The sequence below is a fragment of the Dermacentor silvarum genome, chromosome 2, assembly GCF_013339745.2.
Source record: "Dermacentor silvarum isolate Dsil-2018 chromosome 2, BIME_Dsil_1.4, whole genome shotgun sequence".
Lineage (NCBI taxonomy): Eukaryota > Metazoa > Arthropoda > Arachnida > Ixodida > Ixodidae > Dermacentor > Dermacentor silvarum.
Window position 1 is genome coordinate 251,395,989 of NC_051155.1, and position 23,361 is coordinate 251,419,349.

General features: G+C 48.3%; 1 protein-coding gene across 2 annotated transcripts in view; it reads left to right on the forward strand.

The window, feature by feature from the left end:
* The window catches only part of LOC119443146 (ATP-dependent Clp protease ATP-binding subunit clpX-like, mitochondrial), a 57,432-nt gene that overhangs the window by 7,619 nt on the left and 26,452 nt on the right, over positions 1-23,361 (forward strand). The window contains exons 4-7 of one of the 2 annotated variants that reach the window (XM_049662609.1): positions 1,652-1,797; positions 3,940-4,120; positions 6,030-6,224; positions 19,582-19,746. In XM_049662609.1, coding sequence (XP_049518566.1) covers positions 1,652-1,797; positions 3,940-4,120; positions 6,030-6,224; positions 19,582-19,746 — 687 coding nt within the window. Of the gene's footprint in view, positions 1-1,651; positions 1,798-3,939; positions 4,121-6,026; positions 6,225-19,581; positions 19,747-23,361 lie in introns of both variants that reach the window. The other variant, XM_037708307.2, reaches the window with a different exon arrangement.

The window sequence follows — 23,361 nt, forward strand, 5'->3', positions numbered from 1 at the left end:
TTCTAAAAAAAAAAGTCTGCTTATATTCGAATAAATACGGTAATTTAATGAGAAAGTTCCCTGCACACATTTTTGAACACTAAGGAACTCCTGGCATTTCTGTCGGCGGACCGTACCATATTTTGCCCGTATAGCCCGCACTAAATATTTAAAAAGAATTAACAGTATAGTTTGGGTGCGAATTATATGCAAATTTCACCTTGAGGTGTGGCTTCACGGCAGCACGGCACACGCTGCTATGAAGCAACATTTTAAGGCAAGGTTCTCACCCATTCAAAGTTTTGTTATCTTCTAGGGCACCGCACCCTCTTCCCACCACTGTGTGTTGAAGCTCTCTTCTCCCCTGCTTTATGGTCGCTCATTTTACTGCTCTTTACAGGTTGCCATTTTGTGTTTAGTACTCATACGTCACCTGTTACCGCCAAGAGCCAAATAGCCTTTAGGATTGCCAGCGCGGTCGCTTTTGCTCCATCGCCATTGCTCATGCGAGGGCAGCTCCGTGCACGCTATCATGCTCTGTCATGTGAATGCTAGCTGTGAAGTGATCCGATTCATGGCATATGTCACGCGACTGATTCGTCCGCGATAATGTCCGTCGTGTTTCATCGCTGAACTGGGGGGAGTAGAGAACAGAGCTGCTGGCCGTAATACGACGTGGATGAGTCGTGCGTCTGTGAATGGAAACTGTTTTTGCTAATATTTGAGCGTTGCTGCATGCAGTTATTTCCGCGGTCTATATGCTCATTATTTTATATTAAATGTGAAGCGTTCTTTGCCAACTTAAAGCTCTTTGAGTGTATCTATCTAGCTTCCAACGGCTGGTGGTGCCTGCCAACTTGAGCCGCTGGGTATATGATCATGTTCGCTTTGCCGGTATGGTTGCGGCATCGCCGTCATTTGAGCTCCGTCATTGTAATCCCGCCTCTGATTCTCACTTACTATCTGTGCCGAGCCAGGTGGCACACGTAAGAAGATCTGGGCATGTCGGCTGCAGAACACCAGAGGGTGGTTGCCTCCGTAAGAACAGCGCTTCAAAAGCAAAGTTATCCACCCCGTGCACGCCAACCGGATCCTGATGCTCACAAACAAACTCTTGGGAAGACCAAAGCTTCGTTGAGAAGTGCATCAACTCTGACATTGTGTTCCTCAGAGGTTTAGTTGAGCAGCTCGAGGGCAGCGTACTACTGGTGTACTACTGGGTGCAGAGGAAGCAGAATGTGTTCACAGTGATCGAGCAGCCAGACTAGCCCACGCTGTTTTTGACCCTGAGCATGTTCGAGCTTCACAGTGAGCGCCTGCTCAAAGCCATCGAGATGGTCAAAGAGCCGGTCGAGGTGTACCAGCTACCTGCAATGCTTCGCATAATTTTTATTCCCACAGTACGTGGGATTTGCATAATTTTTTGTTTCCGGGATGTTGTAATTGGGGATGTGGGTTAATGTGGAAAAATACAGTATTTTGAGAAACACTACTGTGAGTTAACTATATATTCGTATTAGCCAATTTCTGTAGCTGCTAATGTTGTGATAATAACTTTGTGAAAACTTTTTAATTAGAGTTTCACTGAAATCATTCTATTACAGGAACTGTGACGCCACTTTTGAATGCATTAGCATGCATAACCAATGGAATGTTTTGTGACTCAATGCAGCATCAACACGATTTGTCAAGTGCGAGAAGTGTCACCACTTCTTTGTGGTCCTGTCAGACATGGACACCAAAAAGACACTTAAAGAAGCACGCATTAATGCGGACAAATCTGGACTTGTCCGTAAGCCGCCCCCTCCTCCAAAAAAGGTAGGAGGTTGTGTCTCTATATGCATTTCTCTAATTCTCTTTGCTTATTGTTGTGGCATATGATGGCTAGCTTTGCACAGCGCTCCTAGGGCTGCTGGTTGTTCTTGTTCATATAATTAAACTTGGAGAATGCCAGCAAACTTGGAAGTAGAAAAAATTGAGAAGAAGACATAGACAAAGTGACAGGAAGGTGGCTGGACTAACAACTGAACTTCATACATGAAAACGACGTCCTCCAAGTCCGCACTGAACATGCGCAAGGCACAATATAACATAAATACGGTCATCATCTTATCTATACACGTCTACACTGATCAAGAAATAAAAACTCTTTCTTGGTAAGGAACACAGATGGCGCGCTTACACACTTCTCGGGCCCTAGTTTATAGATTTGATAGGCTTCAATCAACTCTCTTTCTTGCTGAGTCTTAGTCTTCCCCAAGATTGAAACTTCACAGAAGATGGGATTACAACCGCACTCCTTACAATGTAGCGGAAGATTACCTCCTGTGCCTGTAGGTATCAGATTCGCATGCTCACGCATCCGATCATTCACACAGTGACCGCTTTGTCCTATGTAATCTCTACCACATTTCAAGGGAATACTGTATACTACACATGTGTCACATGTGCGGTGAAATGTGGTGAAATGTACCCTTGAAATGTGGTAGAGATTACATAGGATAAACCGGTCGCTGTGTGAATGATCGGATGCGTGAGCATGCGAATCTGATACCTACAGGCACAGGAGGTAATCTTCCGCTACATTGTAAGGAGTGCGGTTGTAATCCCATCTTCTGTGAAGTTTCAATCTTGGGGAAGGCTAAGACTCAGCAAGAAAGTTGATTGAAGCCTATCAAATTTATAAACTAGGGCCCGAGAAGTGTGTAAGCGCGCCATCTGTGTTCCTTACCAAGAAAGAGTTTTTATTTCTTGATCAGTGTAGACGTGTATAGTTAAGATGATGACCGTACTTATGTTATATTGTGCCTTGCGCATGTTCAGTGCGGACTTGGGGGACGTCGTTTTCATGTATGAAGTTCAGTTGTTCGTCCAGCCACCTTCCTGTCACTTTGTCTATGTCTTCTTCTCGATTTTTTCTACTTCCAAGTTTGCTGGCATTCTCCAAGTATAACCATGTACCAACTAGCCCAACAAGCCACTCTCATCATATAATTAATTTTTCCTGAGTCTGGATTCCTTAAGGGTTTTGTACCTGATAGTCAGCGGCACAACCATAACAGGTGGTGTGCATCCAGTATAGCTGCAAAATCCAGCACTTAGGAGATGACAGGCAAGCATTTGATATTTATTGAGATGCCTGTTAATAAAAGAGGCGCTGTATTGCACAATGCATAAAGGTACTAATCGGGTACAGCTGGGGTGTAGCCAAAAAGGGCAGATGAATACATGGATTCTGTGCTTGTTCTTGAGAGTCCATTGTAAATTTGTCAAAAAATCTTGAAAGATTGCCCCCAAGTTCTAATCCTGTCTCAAGAAAACTGAGCAGGATAGGCCTTGATTGTGCTTATTATGGTCACAATCCTATGTGCACAAGTCACTAAGCTTAGTGGCCATCTCTTTTGCCTGCACTGTAACTGACGGCACCACTGCCACATCTTTGTGATGTCACAATCCATGGCTTGACTACAATGGTTGTGTTCTCAAGTGGTCAGTTCTGTGGATACTTTCACTTCACTACTGTGGATCTCATTTTAAAATGTACTTCTTTGTTTGATTTATAATGTAATCTTGGATTCATTGTATGTCTGGCACAGTGCTTTTTATGAATGTTTAGTAATGCTGAATGTGTTTTGTCTCCATTGCTGATGGGTGGCTGGAGCCCACTCATGCTGCAGTGTAGCAGCTTTTTCTTCAGCCACCTTTCTTGCCTTGTAAAGTTGCGAAATAAAGTTGCTTTGATTAAAAAAAAATGTTCAGCAGTGCTTGTGTTATGCATGTTCATTCTTACTGTGCATCACTAGAGATATGGAGAAAAAGAAGGACGTCTGCTAGAGCCGTCATTATAGACAGGAGGTACTATCATCATCACCATCATCATCATCATTCTATTTTGTGTCCACTGCAAGACGAAGGCCTCTCCCTGCGATCTATACCACAAATTTTTTCTTTCAATTTAAGATCTACGAGTATCTCAACCATCATGTAGTGGGACAAAATTATGCCAAGAAGGTACTCTCCGTGGCTGTTTACAACCACTACAAGCGTATCTACAACAACCTCCCTGCATCCAATGGTGCCCCGAAGGCAGAGACTGGCAGTGTCGTTGATGGCCAGAGTCACACTGCATTCACAACACGGGGTGAGTGCTGCATTGTAATACCTCACTGAAACGAATGAAGGCCAGTTTTTCTGTACATATGGCAAATGGAGAAGTAAGCTACTTTAACCAATGGCCTGTGTGTGCTACTATGAGAAGCCTGCCTTGAGCCACATCTCATGATCTTGTCCCGGCTTATTTGCGACTGTCTGTGGTACATCTGAGCTGGTAGCCTTACAAGAACAAAAATACACCGACTAATACAGTGAACTGTTAACAGTTCTGTAAATAAACAAAATAACTTTTTATGACCTGCTGAACATATGGGTGTGCCATATCAACAGATATACGCCAAGATGGGTGGCAAATATACATAGAAAGTGCTCCATCATAATCAGCCTAATTATGTCCGCTGTTGGCCGAAGGCCTCTCCCAGCGATCTCCAATTACTCCTGTCTTGTGCCAGCTTACCCCATCTTATGTCTGCAAACTTCCTCATTTCATCACACCACCTAGTTCTCTGCCGTCCTCGACTGCTGATCTGCCCTTCACATTACATGGCCTGCCCAATTCCTCTTAATGTTAACTAGAAGATCAGTCACCCTAGTTTGCTTTCTATAGAATCCACACCGCTGTCTTCCTGTTTCATAATGCTATGCATAACATTTTTCATCCCATCGCTTGTTGTGTGATCCTTAACTTCTCAAGCTTCTTTGTTGACTTCCAAGTTTCTGCCCCATATGTTAGTACTACCCATATAATGCATTGATTGTGTACTTTTCTTTTCAAGGATAGTGGTAAGCTGCCAGTCATGACTTAGTAATGCAGGCCATATGTGCTGCAACCTATTTTTATTTTTCTATAAACTTTCTTCTCATGATCAGGGCCCCCTGTGAGTAATTGGTCAGGTTAAACACTCTTGCACAGACTAGGGGCCAGACATGAATTCTCGTTTTCTTGTCAAGCTATTGACCATTACCTTTGTCTTCTGCATGTTAGAATCTTCAACCCTACTCTTACACTTTGTTGGCTGAGGACCTTAATCATTTGTTGCAAGTCATCACCAGCATTGCAGAGCAGGACAATGTCATCTCCAAACTATAGGCTGCTGAGATATTCACCAATGATCCTCACTCCTAATCTTTCCCAGTCTAATAGCTTGAATACTTTTCTTAGGTATGCAGTGAATAGCATTAAAGAGATTGTGTCTTCTTGCCTGACACCTTTCTTGATTGGTATTTTTCAGCTTTTCTTGTGAAGGAATCAAGGTAGCTGTGGAATATTTCTAGGTATTTGCTAATATATTGACACATGCTTCATGCTTGACTACACGAAGCCTCCATGACTGCTGGTATCTCTTCTAATCAAATGTGTTTTTGTAATCTGTGAAAGCCATAGAGAGGTTGGTTGTACTCTGCAGATTTCTCAGAATAGTGTAGTGCTTATTCATATTGAAATAAACAGACACAAGTGACTTCCTGTCTGTGTTAGCTTAATGGCGTGTGTGGTGGGGCTGGGCATACACAAACTCAAGTGAACTGAGTCGATATGGTTCGTGGAACATAGGGGCGGGGGGGGGGGGGGGGGGGACATGGTCATGGAAGTGCTTATGGAGATTGGAAAAATGTTCATAGTGGGTAGTAGGAAAGCATAGGCAATCAGCCATCGAGCCAAAGGCACGTCATGCAACCAATATTTAGTTATACTCTTAACCCTCCAAATAACTCCTAAATTGGCACACATGCTGTAAATGGAAGAGACTACTCGTAAATGTAAAGACCTGGACATTCAGAATGGTGTGTCTGAGCCTTGCACAGAAATTTCTCCTTCAAAATAAGTTGAACTTTTCAATGTCCTCTTGTATGTTGTTTTAACCAGCATTGTCATGAGTGGATGCTCTGGTACTACTGAATTTCAGTTTTCTTGCCTGTGTACTGCTTGTTGCCAGCAGACCTGCTGCACATTTCGGGCATCACTCACGGAAGTGCTCTGGGACTGGGCATCCAGGGTCAGCCGCCGTCACCCACAGCTCATGGCACCGAATCTGACGGCCACAGCACACGTGGAACAGATGTCCTAGACGCTTCTGATGCCGAGATAAGACTTGAGAAAAGCAATATCTTACTCCTAGGGCCTACGGGGTCAGGTGAGTGAGACGGCCAAGCAACTTGACATGTTTCTTTTGAAGTCGTGACAGGCAGAAAGTGGATTACTGTTCTAATTAAAAAGTGTTTTGTGTTTTAAAGGCAGCCTAAAGTTTATTGATATTTGGTGCCCGTGTGCCCCACTGCTAGAGCAGTTAGCCACCCCTCTAGTAGTGGCTAACTACATATATCGTACGGATCAGGAGCCATGGAATGAACTTGCTGCTGCTGTGGTAGGGTCCCCTGGTTAGTGTTAGAGGTACATGATGCGGACATTAAGTTAGCCTTGTAAGTTAATCCTGGATAAATTGCTGCCTTTATAAGTGCATTAAAATAAAAAATGGCCTTTTTAATAACTTCTTGCACCTGCGAGGTCCCAAAGTGTTCACAGAGTACAAAAAATATTGCAACGCTCTGACATTTGATTTAAAGAGAGCTAAACGCGAATATTGTCAGAAAAAGTTTGAAAACATATATGATAACCCAAGAAAGGTCTGGTAACTGGTTGATGTACCTACTGGAAGAAAGCGAGATAAGATATCACAGAAATGCAAGAGGGAAATGTGGTGCTGCGCGGTGAAGACCTAGCAAATGCCATGAATCGTCATTTTTGCAGTGCGGGTGCATACAGTAGGTGCTCGGAAAGCGAACAAGACTTGTTTTATAGAAACCGCAGTGCTGCAGAATTCTATATTTATGCTTCCCACTGACAGTGCTGAGATAGCTAACGTAATAAATGCGCTTAAAAATAATGTTGCACCAAGCATAGAAGAGATCACATCAGCTTAACTGAAGCTAATATGTCCGTTGATATCCGAGGTTCTTGCTTACATAGTAAATCTGGCATTGACAACAGGCATGTTCCCTGAACAATTAAAGGTTGCACGGGTAACCTCAATTTGTAAAGGTGGTGGCATAAACAACTTGTCAAATTTTAGATCGGTATCAGTACTTATGATATTGTTTTTAAGATTTTTGAAGGCGTTACTCATGACAGGTTGTTATAATTTTTGAATAAGCACCACATTTTTACAACATATCAATATGGCTTTCAGAAAAATAAATCTACTGAACAGGCATAGACGGTTATTAAAGATAAAATAATTGTAAACTTGGAAAATAAGGAATTTACGCTTGGTTTATTCTTGGACATAAAAAAAGCTTTTGACTCCATACATTATGACATATTATTGCAGAAACTGTCATGGTGCGGCATACGCGGTGTTACCCTTGAACTTTTAGAAAATTACTTGAGAAACCGGTACCAACTACAGTGAAAGCTCGGATGATACGAATCTCACGGGGTCACGAAAAATATTCGTATTAGCCGAAATTCGTATCATCGAAACACAATTAAAACTACAGTCGAATCTCGATAATTCGAACTCGAAGCGGACCGAAAATTTTTTCGAATTAAAAGGACGTATTTTTGAAGTATTCGTGCACTATAGCACGATGCACGAACGGTGCGAGTCGTGAAATATCACGGCGCGCAAGCGCATAGCAAGCGCGGACCACGAAAATGCCCACGCCGGCTAACAGTCGCTTCCCGATAACGGCAGAAAACGAAGCTTCAGGGAGCGGGCGGCGCCGGCACACGGGTGCAAGACCGTCGAAGGTGAGAGAGGAGGGCGGCATGGAAGCGGATTTGGCCGCGTCAACTCCGCCGCTTCGGTGGCTCCCCTCGCCCTCCCTCTCAACTCCCTCGTAGATCTCTCACCTTCGACTCCGTGCGCACATCTCCGTGCGCGCCCGCCGCCGTGCTGGCGCCAGCTTATTTTAGCCGCTCCCTGAAGTTTCGTTTTCTGCCGTTATCGGGAAGCGAGCGTTGGCGGGCGTGAGCAGTTTCGTTGGCCCGACTGCGCCTCCGCCGCTGCTTCCCTCTGCGCTTGCTGCCACAGCGTGCAAGGTCAACATGTGACTAGAAAATAGAGGAGAAGGGTTCACTGCCATTTTATCCGCGTGGCTGAGACGTCGGCACTAGTTTGTGCTAGAATACGGTTGTCTAGAACACTCTAGTCGGCACGTACACGCTTGTTCCGGCGCGATGCAGAAACAGCGACATTGCAATTTGAGAGAGGGGGAAATTTCCGCCGCGGGTTCTTTTTTTTTTTTTTTCCCCGTTCCTTCGCGCGCGGCATTGAGGGGTCTCTCCTGAGCTTTTGCTCTATGGCGGTGTCGGAGCAATGCCGGTCGGAGGCACCGCCGCGTGATTTGGCGCGCTGCTAAGAGCATTGTCGGTGCGCGGTATGTTCGAAATAAGCGTGTTCGAAATAACGAGATTCGACTGTAGCTAAATTAAAGAGTCAGAGGTGAACTCACTCAGGCACATGTACGTAAAAAGCATTTATTTCTTGAAGAAAAAGTCTCTAATGTCCTTCTATCTCGGTAGACAATCCTATCTCGGTAGACATAGCTCGCTGCGACTAGGTAAAATGGCGCAAACAGAAAGAACGCGGCCCAAAGCACAGCAGCCACTCCGTCCGATGGGCGGCCGCCGAAAAGGAGGAAAAGTACAAAAGCGCCACCGCTTCAAACTCTTCGCGCCCAGTAGCGGAGTCCGCGCTGTCCGGTCCGGCGCTGCGTCCGCGCCTCCGCACCAAAAGGTAACGGGAGAAAGCGCGTGACTGCGCGCTGTTCTTTCGCGGCCGTCAGTGGGGCGGCGTTTATTCGTATCAACCGACGCAGGCCGAAAATCGATTCGTAACAACCGTTCTCTAGTACGTTGCAAAGTAATGGGGCTCGGCCGGGACCACAGAAAAATTCGTATCATCCGGAAATTCGTATTAGCCGTGATCGTATCATCGAGCTTTTACTGTAGTACAAATGAAAACATCTACATCAAGTCAGCTTCACTTGACCCAAGGAGTTCCGCAAGGTTCCATACTGGGTCTTTTAGTCTTCCTGCTCTACGTGAATGATATTGTCTGTATACCAGCCTCCCCACCGCTTATTATGTATGCAGATGACACGAACGTCTCCTTTACATCACAACACTTAAAACATAAAAAAAAAAAATGTAGATGAGTATATTACATCATTCTCAAACTGGCTCAGACAACACAAGCTGCATTTAAATTAAATGCTATCAAATCAATGTATATCATATTTTGCCTAGTAAATAAACATATAAAATATGAAATAAAGATGAACTTTGACGGGAACACTATAAGGCGAGAAAAACAAAAAATTTCTTGGTGTATGGTTCAGCGAAGACTTAATGTGGAACGCCGACATTAATCATTTAGTTTAACAACTTGCGCAAGCGGTCGGATGCCTGTACAGGATTGGTTACCTTATTCCTTAATGGCTAAAGAAAAGTTTGTACAATTTGCTCTTCTATTCAAGACTCTATTACAGTATATTAGTATGGGGGACAAGTAAAAAAAATTATAAGACATTGTTCTACAAAAAAAAATTTAAAAATCCTTTGTTGTTACGAAAACTACCATGGTGTAGTATAGACCGTTTGCGCAGCACATCAACACTCTTTTATAAACATCAAATGTTGAAGGCAAGTCAAATATACTTATTTAAGCTGTTAAAAGAAGTACATAAATATAGGCTGTACAAACGCAAAGAAAATAGCGTTATCCCACAAGAAGAAATTTACAATTGCCAAGAACAAGGACAAATTATGGAAAAGAAACAATGCAATACCAGGGAAAGCGATTAGTTAATGAACTTGAAGATAGCTTAGATTTTGACGTTAGTCCACCGGCTTTTAAGAAACAAGCTAAAGAAATTTGTTGGAAAAACAAATAATTTATCAGCACTAAACAATATTGTGTAGAACGTATATGGAAATGATATTGATTTTGTCATAAGTAGGCGCAGGTGCAGTTTTTTCCCCATTTTCTTTTTCTTTTCTCTACTTTGTTACTATTTTATGAAAAATGTCTGTCATTTGCTGCTTTTGTAAGTGCGAAATACCACTTTGTTATCACTTATATTGTTGTTCTACAATGCATCAAATTTTTTTTTTTGTATGCAATACAGTGTAGACCACTTATAACGTAAGTCGCCATAGTCGCGAATATCTGCACTATAAACGGTACCACACTATAACCAAAGCAACAATTTTCAAGGCCCGCACATATGCAAAACATGTGCACCGAGCCGCCACGCGTATGTGACAGTCGAGGAATGCGGCTGGAACATTTGCATTCAATTTACAGTCGAATCTCGTTAATTCGAAATAATTCACGCGGTGGCGCCTCCGACCGGCATTGCTCCGGCACTGCCATAGAGTAAAAGCTTATGAGAAACTATTCAATGTCACGCGCGAACAAAAAAAAAAAAAAAAGAAAGAAAGAAAAAGAAAAAAATGCGGCGGAAATTTAACCCTCTCTCAAATGGCAAGGTCGCCGATTCTGCATTGCGCCGGAACATGCGTGTACGTGCCGACGTCACAGCCACGCTACCGCAGCCACGTGTAGAAAATGGCAGTGAACCCTTCTTTCTCCTTTATGCTTCCTCTACTTTCTAGTCGCGTGTTGACCTTGCACGCTGCGGCTACGGCGCAGAGGTCAGCAGTGGCGCTGTCCCAAGTCGGCCAATGAAACTGCCCACGCCGGCAAACGCCCGCTTTCCGATAACGGCTGAAAACGAAACTTCGGGGAGCTGGCGCCACGAGCACATCAAAATTGAATTTCTCCGCTCGTCGTAACAAAATAGTAACAAACTCACCTCGGACACGGCTTCTTCGCCTTGCCGGCCACGCATTCTGTCGATTCTGTGCTGCCAGCTCGGCTAGGGACGAACGGCGCTAACAACTTTTGTCTCCGTAGTACCTAGGCGAAGAGAAATTTCAGGAACCTAAAGTCCCCACATTTCTCTCTCGTACCCACTGCTCCTTGCGCATGCGCAGAAAGAGCGGAGAAATCCAATTTTGATGTGCTCGTGCTGGCACCAGACCGGCTGGAGCGGCTGCGCCTGCACGGCGGCGGGCGCGCACGGTGACAGTCGAAAGTGGGGGGGCTACGTGGGAGGGCGAGGGGAGCCACCGAAGCGGCGGAGTTGCCGAGGCGAAATCCGCTTCCCTCCCGCCCTCCTCCCTCACATTCCACGGTCTCCGCGTGCGCCCTTCGCCATGATGTGCCGGCGCCGCCCACTCCCTGAAGTTTTGTTTACTGCCGTTATCGTGAAGCGAGCATTGGCCGGCATTGGCAGTTTCGTGGCGCTCGCTTGCTATGCGTGCCGTGATATTTCACGACTCGCACTCAAGATTCTGGTTTCAGCCTCACTGGCTGTTCGTTCGCACCACGTGCCCTTCTCCACTTTGTTTCTCTTTCTTCCTCGAGCACTCCTTGGGGCGCCCGTATGAGGGGAGCGTTCGCCGTCTCCGCTGACTTCCGTACTCCCAGGCAGCCGCACTGTAACCGGTATTTCGTTTCCCGTAACTGCACTATAAGCGATACCTGTATACATGGAGTGCTACGGGGAAATTAACGGGAGTCTGAAAAGACCGCACTATATCCGGTCCTGCATTATACGCGGTTACGTTATAAGTGGTCTATACTGTACATATGTATCTGTTGCGAACCACAGGTGCAGAAGTGTTTGTCAGGCGTATAAAGCGCCTTTTGCTTGTCCCTTTTGTTGTATACTTATGTAGTAAATAAATAAAGATACTACTACTACTACTACTACCAGTTGGTAGGTTGGCACTCTGAAATAAGAAATTTTAAGTTACTAACAACGGACCTTCTGTAAATGGAAAAATTAATGGAAATTTGAGAGCTGATTGGAGCTAACAGAGGAAGTAGGAAACTGGCCCTTGCCGACTTCCATCGCCTTACCAATAATTAGGCAGATGTAGTAATTTCAGTGATATATCAGGAGGCAGGCCAGATTACATTTGAAAATGGAAGAAAACATAAGTTCATTGCATTCATACAGAGTGTGATAATTGCCCTCATCACTCAGCAATACCTAAAGGGGCCCAGAACCACTTTTTATCGAAGTGGAGAAAGGCATTTGAAGTTAAAATAGGCTATTTCAGAAATATTGTTACGAGGCATTGGGTATGAGCCTGCCATTAAAGGACTGCTGTGCTAGGCGAAGAGGAAGAAGACGGGACAAGCCTCGTGAGAGGCTGTCAGCCATTCTCTGGTAGCAGCAGCCTGTACTTGTGAATCAGCAGTGTACTTGTGACAATATTTTGCCTCAAAAAAGTACTTCAATGCGTTCAGTAGAAGCGGAATTATTGTCACTCAAACACGGCTTCCGCAGTGCTTCCGCTCCTTCTTCAATGCCTTGCGCTGCTAAGGCTACGGCGGAGTGGGGCGTGTCCACAAGGCTCCGCCTTCTAAATGTCTTCGTGGCGCGGTTCAAATTTGATTTTGGATGTTAATGTTGTGGAGATGGGTTTGCACAAGGCTTACCCTACGAGCGACGGTCAGGAAAGGGCACGACGCTCCTCCACTCCGCAACGCACAAAGGCGCTACGGCAGGGTTCGTCGACTCTCCGACACGGCGCAGAGAAGGCTCCGGAGTCAGATCGCCAACAAACACGGGTTTATTCACCCAAGGCACAGCTCAGTGCTACAGTCACGGCGCTTACAGGCCAAGGCTCGCCGCAAGACCGATCGAGTACGCGCGCCCGCTGCGCTAGGGCTAACCGGGTAGCGGTCCGCCAAGCGCGATAACGAGGAGTCGCGAGAACAAAGGTCTCATGTAACCACCTCGTTGCGAGCCTGAGAGCCTCTCTCGCGGCGAGGAAGCGCTCAGCGGACGAGAGCTCGGGTGGAGAGGGTGCCCGGGGGCCGCCGCGCGGGAGGCCAATCAGGGCGCGTCCCGGTGACGTGTCTCGCGGGGCAAGTCCAATCCCGGGGGGGAGAAGCACGGTTTGCGCGGGAAAGTAAGTCCGGCGCGCTCGCCATGTCCGCCATGTTGCCGTTACGGCGGCGGTTCCCGGGGATCGAGCTAAGCGCCACGCGCGAGCTGGGGGACGAGGCGCGGGAAGGCACCTCGATCCCCACATTCCCCCCTCCTAAAGACCGAGGCCAAGTGGCAAGGTTGACTCAGCCAAAGGGGGCTAAGCCAACGGGGCAAAGTCCAAGAGGGTGTCGTCGTCTTCCTAAGGACCAGGACAGGGAGAAGGGGCCACAGCCGTCCAAAAAGGTGAAGACGTCGCTTCTCTTGACACAAAGCCAGGAGTTTGCCTTGGCCACCAAAGTTCCGCACACTGGAAGGACCCCCTGCCAGGTGGAAGAGTCAGCAGCCCAGGCAGGACGGGGCAGGGCAGCACCATGGTTCAGCCAGCAACACTCGAGGTCCACCGGACTGGAGCAGCCAGGAACGCGCGAGGCGTGGCTGCCATTTTGGCGCAGCAGCCACCACAGAAGTCACTGGGCTCCCCGGGTTGCGCAGGAACAGCAGGCCGGGATAACCGACAGCCAGGTCAGCAGCGGCAGCCGGAGTGACCCTCCTCGGCCAGGGGTCAGTGCCTGATTGGGGACCAGCCACAATTAGCGGCAGCCTAGGCAGCAGGAGGCGAGGCTGGCACGGGTTCGTGGCCCCCAGAGGCAGGACTCATTCATGGTGGAAGGACCAGGAGCAGCAGGCCTTGAGGTCGGCAACAGGCTGGCATGGTAAGACCAAGGACAGCCGGCTTCGTGGTCAGCAAGACTGGTGGCACAGTGGAGCCAGGCGCAGGGAGCAGACTGGACGACACAAGGTGAAAGACAGGAATGCCCCCCGGCATAGCCGGCGTGCCAAGGAAGTTGCCCGCCTGATTGACAGCCCAAAAAGGAGCGTTTGCCAGGCTGAGGCTTGGGCAACACATAAGAGGGTATATTAGGCCACATGGGCCTCTCACTGCTTCGATGTGAACGCCCTTGCACCGTAGCTACACTTTCTCCAGTCCACCGGCATGGTAGGGAATGAAGTCCAGCTACCTGCTAGTGGGAGAAAGCTGACTAGGCGCGTCAGAAGGCGGGTGAGTACGAGAGGGTATATTAGGCCAAAAGGGCCTGTCACCACTTCAACGTGCGCCTTCGCACCGTAGCTGTGTCTCTCCGTTCATCGGCGTGGTAGGGAATAAAGTCCGGCTACCAGCTGGTGGGAGAAAACCTGCCTAGGTGCGTTTCCGTAGGTTGTACCGGTGGCGTGGCCTGGGACCAGCCGTATCACGGTTTGCCTGCGGTTCGTTGACCGCCTCCCCCTCTCCCCAGTCGTTGCTACGGGCAACGAAAGGTTTGAAGTCCGAGACGTGAACTGGACCGCCGACTGGTCTCCCTTGGGAGTCAGCCAGCTTGTATACCAGAGGGGACATTTTGGTCTCCACTCGGTACGGGCCCAACCATTTGGCCGACAGGGAGGCAGAGATGCCTTTGGCGGCGTCACTCAAGACATGGTTGCGTCTGAGGACGAGATCGCCGACACCATAGTGCACGTCCCTATGTGACCGGTCGTATTGGACCTTTTGTCCAGCTCGTGCTTTTGCCAGGTTGGAACGGGCCAGGTCAAGGGCCGCGTCCATCCGTGAGCGCAGTTCCGCCGCGTAGCCGGAAAGGCCGGCTTTCGTGGCGCACGCCCCGCTGCCGATCCGCAGAACGCGGTCCATGGGGTTTGGCAGCTCTCTCCCGAAGTTGAGGAAAGCGGGCGTGTACCCAGTCGAACGGTTCACCGTGGACCGCAAGGAGAAGCCTATCTCGTTAAGACAGACATCTCAATCCCTATGTTGCTGGGCAAAGGCCGCGAGCAAGGGCTTGAGGTTCCGGTTAATCCGTTCTGTCGGGTTGGCCTGTGGGTGATACGTGGTTGTCTTGCGGTGCTTAATGCCAAAGGCAGCACACGCGTCCACGAACACCTTGGCCGTGAAGTAGGACGCGTTGTCCGTTATCAGCTCCGCCGGAAAGCCAAAGCGGTTAAAGACCTCGGTCAACTTGTCCCAGATTGCGCGTGCCGTTAACTTCCGAAGGTGAAAAAGTTCAACCCATTTCGTGAAGTGATCTGTGACAGCCAGGAGAAAAACGTAGCCTCGCCGGCTTCTGGGAAAAGGTCCCATAATGTCACAGGCCGCGACTTGCCAGAGTAGCTGGCTGTCGATTGGCTGCATGAGCCCGGGGGGTCTGCCCGCGCGAGGCTTCACACATTGGCACACACGGCATGAGCGGGCGCAGTGAAGAGCGTCACGCTTCATGCCTGGCCAGGTAGCGGAGCGGCACAACTTTTGGAAAGCCTTAAGGCCACTCGCATGTCCGGCCACCCGCGAGTCGTGGAAATAGCTCAGGGTGGCTTTCCTTAGACTGCGGGGTATCACCACCTTGAAAGACTCCTGGGGAGCCTCCTCAGATGGGATATAGCGCAGGAGAGCTTTATCGGCGTCAAGCAGATACGTATCCAACGTGCCCACAGCAATACTAGCTGTCCGGGTACGCCCGGCTGCTTTGCCGCCCCACTCCTCTTGGGAGCTCGGCTCTTGGAGCCTGTCAACGATTTCTATTTACAAAACGGGTCGTTCTGCTTAAGCAGATACGGATCCCACGTGCCCGCAACAATACAAGCTGCGTGGCACTCGGCGCCAACAGCAATACAAGCTGTCCGGGTGCGCCCGGCGGCTTTGCCGCCCCGCTCCTCACGGGAGCTCGGCTCTTTGAGCCTGTCAACGATTGCTATTTACAACATGGATCGCTCTGCTGAGCCTTTAGCAGCTCTTGCCTGCTGAAGAAAATACCCGATGAGGTAACGGGATCCACCAGGTAAACGTCCTCTCCCGGGGCTGGCAATCCGAGGATCGCTTCGCCGTCGGGGGTCGCGCCTTTCGAGCCATTGGAGACACAGGCTCCGGTCTCTACTAAGTGTATGAGGTTCGCGCCTTTTGAGCCATTGGAGACTGAGGCTCCGGCTTCTACTTGGTGCGAATGCTCACGGGAGTGGCGGACCAAAGGATCAAACGCCGAAACGGGGGCTCGCGACAAGGCGTCCGCCACCACGTTTGAACTCCCTTTCCGGTAGCGCAGAACAAGGTACCACTGCCATGTCAACGCCCAGCGCGCGAGGCGGCCCGATGGCTCGCACAAGCGCTTAAGCCGGATTGTACGTCTCCACGGCAAACGGCACGTACGCTAACGCCAACTTCCGGAGAGCAAAAAGGACCAACGGACAGGTGGTCCGCTCAATGCACGACCGACCGAATGGGGCCAGTAAACGGCAAAGAGAAGAGCTGGGCTGCCGCTCCGACAGGCGCATGAGGCCTCACATGACCGGCAGACGGATCGACAGCGGAGCGGGGTGACTCACGCACGTCGAAAATGTCGCTCGGATGCGCGTGAGACAAGCGGTAGGCGGATAACGCGGCGACTTTGTCGGCTGAGCGGGGAGGCTCGCGCTCGACATTGCTTCCCAGCTGCGCTCGGGACAAGGAAAGGCCAGCGAGCAATTTACACCAACAGCGAGGTAGGGAGGCTCAGCTGCTGGCGCACGGGACACCGAACTGCGCTCGGGACAAAGGAAGGCCAGCGAGCGAGCTCGCGCCTACGGCGTAGCGGGAAGGCTGCACCGCGGCGTATTCGTCCGAGAAAGGCTCTCGGGACAAAGGTGGGCCAGCGAGCGTATGCGTGCGAGCATCTAAGCAGGGTGGCTCCGATGCGGCACATGGCGCAGTGAACGACGCTCGGGACAAAGGGAGGCCGGCGAGCGTATTCGTACCGGCATCTAAGCAGGGTGGCTCCGATGCGGCCCATGGCGCGGCGAACGACGCTCGGGACAAAGGGAGGCCGGCGAGCGTATTCGTGCGAGCATCTAAGCGGGGTGGCTCCGATGCGGCACGTTGGGCGCAACTGAGCTCGGGACAAAGGCCAGCGAGCGGAGACAGCACGCCGGAGGGGCTAGTAGGCACCTGCTACCCGCGCGTCTCAAACAGTTCATAAAACCCGTAACTGGCGTGGCTATATAGGACTAGCGTACACATCCGAGCTGTCGACATCACCTAGGGCGCTCCAAGGAAGGGATCGCTCCCGGTGGCCGAAAGCATAGGGTCGCGAAGGCGAACCTACCTCGTGCTATCGGTGTCGTTCGCTCCGAAGGACGATAAGTCCAGAGCCAGGGGGTCAGGCAGGAACGAGGGCCGTGAAGGGGCCTGCTCTGATGCCATGCCGAAACCACGTTGGGCGCCAGTTATGTGGAGATGGGTTTGCACAAGGCTCACCCTACGAGCGACGGTCAGGAAAGGGCACGACGCTCCTCCACTCCGCAACGCACAAAGGCGCTACGGCAGGGTTCGTCGACTCTCCGACACGGCGCAGAGAAGGCTCCGGAGTCAGATCACCAACAAACACGGGTTTATTCACCCAAGGTACAGCTCAGTGCTACCGTCACGGCGCTTACGGGCCAAGGCTCGCCGCAAGACCGATCGAGTACGCGCGCCCGCTGCGCTAGGGCTAACCGGGTAGCGATCCGCCAAGCGCGATAACGAGGAGTCGCGAGAACAAAGGTCTCATGTAACCACCTCGTTGCGAGCCTGAGAGCCTCTCTCGCGGCGAGGAAGCGCTCAGCGGACGAGAGCTCGGGTGGAGAGGGTGCCCGGGGCCGCCGCGCGGGAGGCCAATCAGGGCGCGTCCCGGTGACGTGTCTCGCGGGGCAAGTCCAATCCCGGGGGGGGAGAAGCACGGTTTGCGCGGGAAAGTAAGTCCGGCGCGCTCGCCATGTCCGCCATGTTGCCGTTACGGCGGCGGTTCCCGGGGATCGAGCTAAGCGCCACGCGCGAGCTGGGGGACGAGGCGCGGGAAGGCACCTCGATCCCCACAATGTAGACACCATTACTTCTGATTATGACGCCTACGACGTGAACCGCAGTGCGCTTAGCCAGGGGACTCGTTGCGGCACTTGCGGTGGCCGCAGTATCTGCGCTCCGTAGCAAACGGCGGCTACATACAAGTGTAGTGCATATGCGCAGCGTTTGCTTTATGCATGACAGGGCTTGAGTGTGTGGTCGCGCTGAAATGCTCCAGTCTGACCATGCTAAGTGATGAGGACCGGCTTTGTCCTTCACCAGCTTGACTGAGGGATACTAGTAGCCACATCCAACTTGCGCGTTTTTGAAGTGCTATCAAATGCATGCCTGTGGTCTGACCAGGCTATCTTCTTGATTGACGTCAGCTATTGGCCAATAGCAGTCGCGTTTTCCGGACGCTTTATGATGAAATAAAGCGTCCAAGAAAGAGTGAAAAACATGGCTTCTGTTGAAAAGAGAGCGTTTGAGAGAAAGTCGACTTCGCGCTCTGCTTGTGAGCTCCACATGTCGCGCACGACTGCAAAACTTGGCTTAACCGTTCACAGCAGCGTATGCTATCCGCGGACAGTGTTTTTTTACCAAGCCCAAGGGGTGGTTCCGGATTCCTTTAATGCCTCATGTTGTTCTTTATGTGCATGTATGCACATAATCTTGCTTCTTTCACATCTAAGCAAAGTCAGATTCACCATACAAACACAATGTTGTCCTCCTATGAACGCCACGTCGCCGCATCGGCTTGTCTGAAAAGCTGCTGCTACGCTACACAGGGCCCTACATGATATTGCGGCAGCTTGGCGATGTCAACTACGAGATCACTTTGCTGGACTCGTGTGTGCCCACTGACGTTGGGCATGTGTCTCGGGTGAAGCCTTACTTTGCCACGAGTTCACCTCCATTATAGCTGGCGCCAAGACGGCGCCCTTACAGGCGGGGGTTATGTTACGGCGAAACCAAGAATGGCGCCGTAGTCAGATGACGATTTGACGTGTCGAGGTGAAACAGCCATCTTGTTTGTACATCGTTGCCTGTCTTGTAAATATTGTAAATATACATCTTTATATGTGACTTCCGCAACTTAACAATATGTTTCATTTGTGTTTCAGTGGCATTTAGACTGCACACACAGAGATCCTTGCTTTATTTTTAATGCAAATGAAATTTAGGTTGGCTTCTGCTGCTGGTTTCAGTAAATCTGAAGGCATTCATTTAGACTCTACTTTTCGATGTGGTGCATGATTTATTGCTCTTTTAATGGTCTTGTACATATTGGAGGTAATGCTTCTTGCATGCCTCTAACTAGTCTGGGGAAAACACAGGGAATGTGGGAGATGGAAATTCAAGACAATGAGAAAAAACGAGAACAAGATGAAAGCAGGAGCCCACGATTCGACAAGTGGACTTTTCTTTTTCAAGGCCACTTGTCGAAACGTTGGCTCCTGCTTTCATCTTGTTCTCGTTTTGCTCATCTAACTAGTCTGAGCAGCTGTTTTAAAGCACATGCAGATACTACTCTTCTGCTGCAATCTGAAGCCAGGCTTTAGTGCACTCAGTGTTCTTGTTGCACTTGAAGAACTTAAAAAAAGTAATTGCTCATTTCACTGTGTTTCTATGCCCTACAGGGAAGACACTACTAGCCCAAACAATAGCGAGGTGCCTAGATGTGCCATTTGCCATTTGTGACTGCACGACGTTGACACAGGCTGGTTACGTTGGGGAAGACATCGAGTCAGTCATTGCCAAGTTGCTTCAGGACGCAAACTTCAATGTGGACAGAGCACAGCAAGGCAAGTTTGCAATGAGCAATACTATTGTAAGGTGTGCAGTAATTGATACTTAGCCTAAACATTGCCACATGGCATCATGTTTGTCTTCTCACAGCACAGCTTGCTCTTAGTATAACAATGTGCTAAGCTTGTGTCAGTATGAAATTTTTGGTTCTAAGCAAAGCCGAAGGGAATAGTAATTAGCTTGAAATAAGTTCGAAGAGAATAGTTCGAATAGTTGTGAGATTTGCATAAAGCCTTGACATAACAAGCATTTCTTAAAAGTATATTTATTTATAAATACTCAGATCTTAAATAAGACCTTAGCAGCATGGTACACGAGTAAGTACACAAAACAGAATAAATACAAAAAATGAGGAACTGCACTCGGAACCTTCTTCACGCCACACAGAGTCAAGCAATGTTACTTCAGAGATTTTCTAATCATACAGTGAAACATTGCTATCACAAACAATCTGAGCAAGCGCAAAATGCTTTTCATTAAGGATATGTCTCAAAAAGTGATAATGAGTCCTGTGTTACAGTTTTGTCGGCCAGTTTATTCCAAGCTACTATGGTTCTAGGAAAAAGGGAATACTTGAAGCAGTTGACATGTATAGTAAATGGAGTTACAGCTAGTGAGTGTCCGTGTCCGGTAGCGTAACCTGTTTTATAGGGGAGAATGTGAGATCTGTCAGTGTAGTAGTGACTATTTATTAGGTGGAAAAAGAATTTTAAACGACACACACGATTGCTATCACTTATAGAAGGCAAGCCGCTCCGAGATAAAAGGTTAGTAATATAAGTATGCCCATATGTATTGTAGATGAATCGTACTGCATTTTTTTAAAGCTTTCTAACTTTCCAATATCGCTTTTAGTGATACAAATACACGGTATTCTTAAACGGGACGAATGAGTGTTTTGTATGCCAATAGGCGCTTGATGTGGAGGCGCGTTGATGTGGAGGATTTTAATATGCTTTTATAAAAAACAACTTGCGGCAACAGTTTGCTATTACTGTGGCAAGGTGCTTTGACCAGGAAAGATCCTTTGTTATGTTCAAGCCAAAGTATTTATATTGCGTCACCTCTGATAAAAAAGCGATTTCTGTGCCATAGCGATATGGTAGTGGCTTATTTTTTTTAAGTTATCCGCAATCCGCATATATACTGTCTTTTCAAAATTAATGCACTTTTTGCCATTGTTTACACCATTGAACTACCTTATTAAAGTTCCTGTTTAACCTGAATTGGTATTCAGTTGTTATTTCATCATACAGCACGCAGTTGGCAACGGAAAGCCTGATTTTAACAGAGAGGTTAGTGACGATATCATTTATATATACCAAAAAGAAAAGGGGGCCAAGAACGGATCCCTGTGGTATGCCAGAATTGACTGCAGATATATCAGAGGTTGTTTTATTTACTGTAACAAACTGATGGCGGTTTGTAAGGCAGGCTTTAATCCATGGTAATATTTTATCATTTTTAAACACAGATCGTTGCTTATGAAGCAATTTAACATGAGACGCTTTATCAGCCGCTTTGCTGAAATCCGTGAATATCGCGTCTGTTTGTTTCCCTTTGTGTGTAGTGCTAGCAAAGTCATATACGATTTCAACTACAGTGGAACCTCGATTATACATCTCGTGGTTATGCAACGACCCGCATTTTAAGACGAATTGGTTTGGTCCCGGCCAAACCCCCATGGAAATAATGTATTAATAACCTTGATTATACAACGCACAACGCAATTTTACGCCGACCAGCCTCGTACGACGCCTCTCTGGAACTGTCCGGGGAAAAAAAAAATCTAAGACGCAGGCTGGCACGTAGCACACTGCAGGCGGCTGATAACAGGTGTGCAGTACCGCATTTCCCTGAATGTAACGCGACCACGATTGTAACGTGAGGGGTGATTTTCCAGTCACGCGAAATAAAGTAAATGAAGCCGCTAATGTAACGCGAGATGAACAGAAAAAGAAATGGTAGGAATTCATGAAATGGCAATTCGGAAACGTCATAATTATCTGAAGAGGAGACAGAGCTTTCCTTGGGCGGTCTTCTCGAGCGCTCACTTTCGCGAAACTTCGCGAGACTCGGAACTGAAAGCGTCCCCCACAAGTGTTTCTGACGCTGTCCTAAGTTCGCAATCAGCGCCAAGAGAGCTGTCGGCAGTATACTGCCGACACGTCTCACGAAGTCGAAACTCTCCGAAGGCGAAACGAAGTCTCAAGTCTCACTAAGGCGAAACTCTCCAAAAGTGATCACCTGAGAATTGTCATCTTTCGTGCCGTCGGGCTTGTTGGAGATTTCAGTACTTCTTAAAAAACCGCACAATCATTTCATTCTGGGTCAGTACCAGGCCACTTCATGTTGCACAGAGCCTTCCCGAATGGCCTCGCATTTGAAGTGGGCCTGCCGCTGGTCCCGCCATCCGCAAATCGTCAACTCCTTGATGTCAAGACACTGAGCCGTGGTGGACTTTCTCAGCTCCCCGGCCACCAAAATTGTTCCTCTCTCGAAGTGACTGTCATACCGAAATGTGCTGCGTCACCATAACGTCACGAATGAAAGTAGTCAAGCCGCAAAAGACAGTTGGGTATTGCACCATCGTAACCAGTCACAAGCACAGCGAAAACAGTGTCGATTTCAACCAAAAACAAGTTCTGACTTCGGTCGAATTGTCTATGGATTGGATCGAGACGTAAAGTTACAGGTTGCCAACGTAACGCTAGAAATTGCAGAGTTTAGAATATTTGTTTTAAAATGGTCAATTTTGCCGTTATTCGAATGTAACGCGAGGGTCGAGTTCAAGCAACGAAAATCATGAAAAGAAAGAACTCTCGTTAAAATCGAATAAATATGGTAATGTTTTAATAATTTAATCTACCTTCCCTGGAAGCAGTGCAGGTTCATGCCGCGGGCTTATTAAGGCGGTCTGTACCCGTTTTTTGGGCAAGACTGGGCGTCACTGCCAATATTCTTAGTTTTTCGATTATACGACATCCGGATTATACGACGGTCTTGCAAGTTCCCTTCAATGTCGTATAATCGGGGTTCCACTGTAGTTAACTATTTGAGGGTCAAATTTTTTTGCTAAATGCGACCCCCCAAGGTCGCTTTTTTTTTTTTTTTTTTGCTGATTTAAATTCTTCGAAAGAACCTATTTGGAAAAAAATGGTCGTAATTTTTTTAGGCTGACCGTAAAGGGATGAAAAAATCGTTTGTGTTGTAAAATACACAATGTTTATTCATGAATAAGAAGATAAGCGTACTGAAAAATGGTTGTGTGCACATCCGGAAACCGAAACAAGTGAGAAGCCTTCGTCTTATCGCCAACAAGGTGCGATAGAGCTTTTGTGGTCTCCAAAAAAGGAAATGCAAAAGCGGCAGCATCGTTTGTGTATGTAGGCGCCTGCCCGGGAAAAGGTGTAATCGCGCTGCTGGGAGCGATAAACGATTGAGTAACAGGCAGTCACCCTTTGAGAGATTTGAAACCAGATAGCCACCAGTTTAGTGCGTGCAACAAGCGGGAGCAGCCGCAGGTGCAAACCAAAACTTGCCGCTGCCACGCGCGCGTGCCCGGGTGCGCGAGCTATAGCTGACGCGCCGTTGCCATAAACATTAAAAAA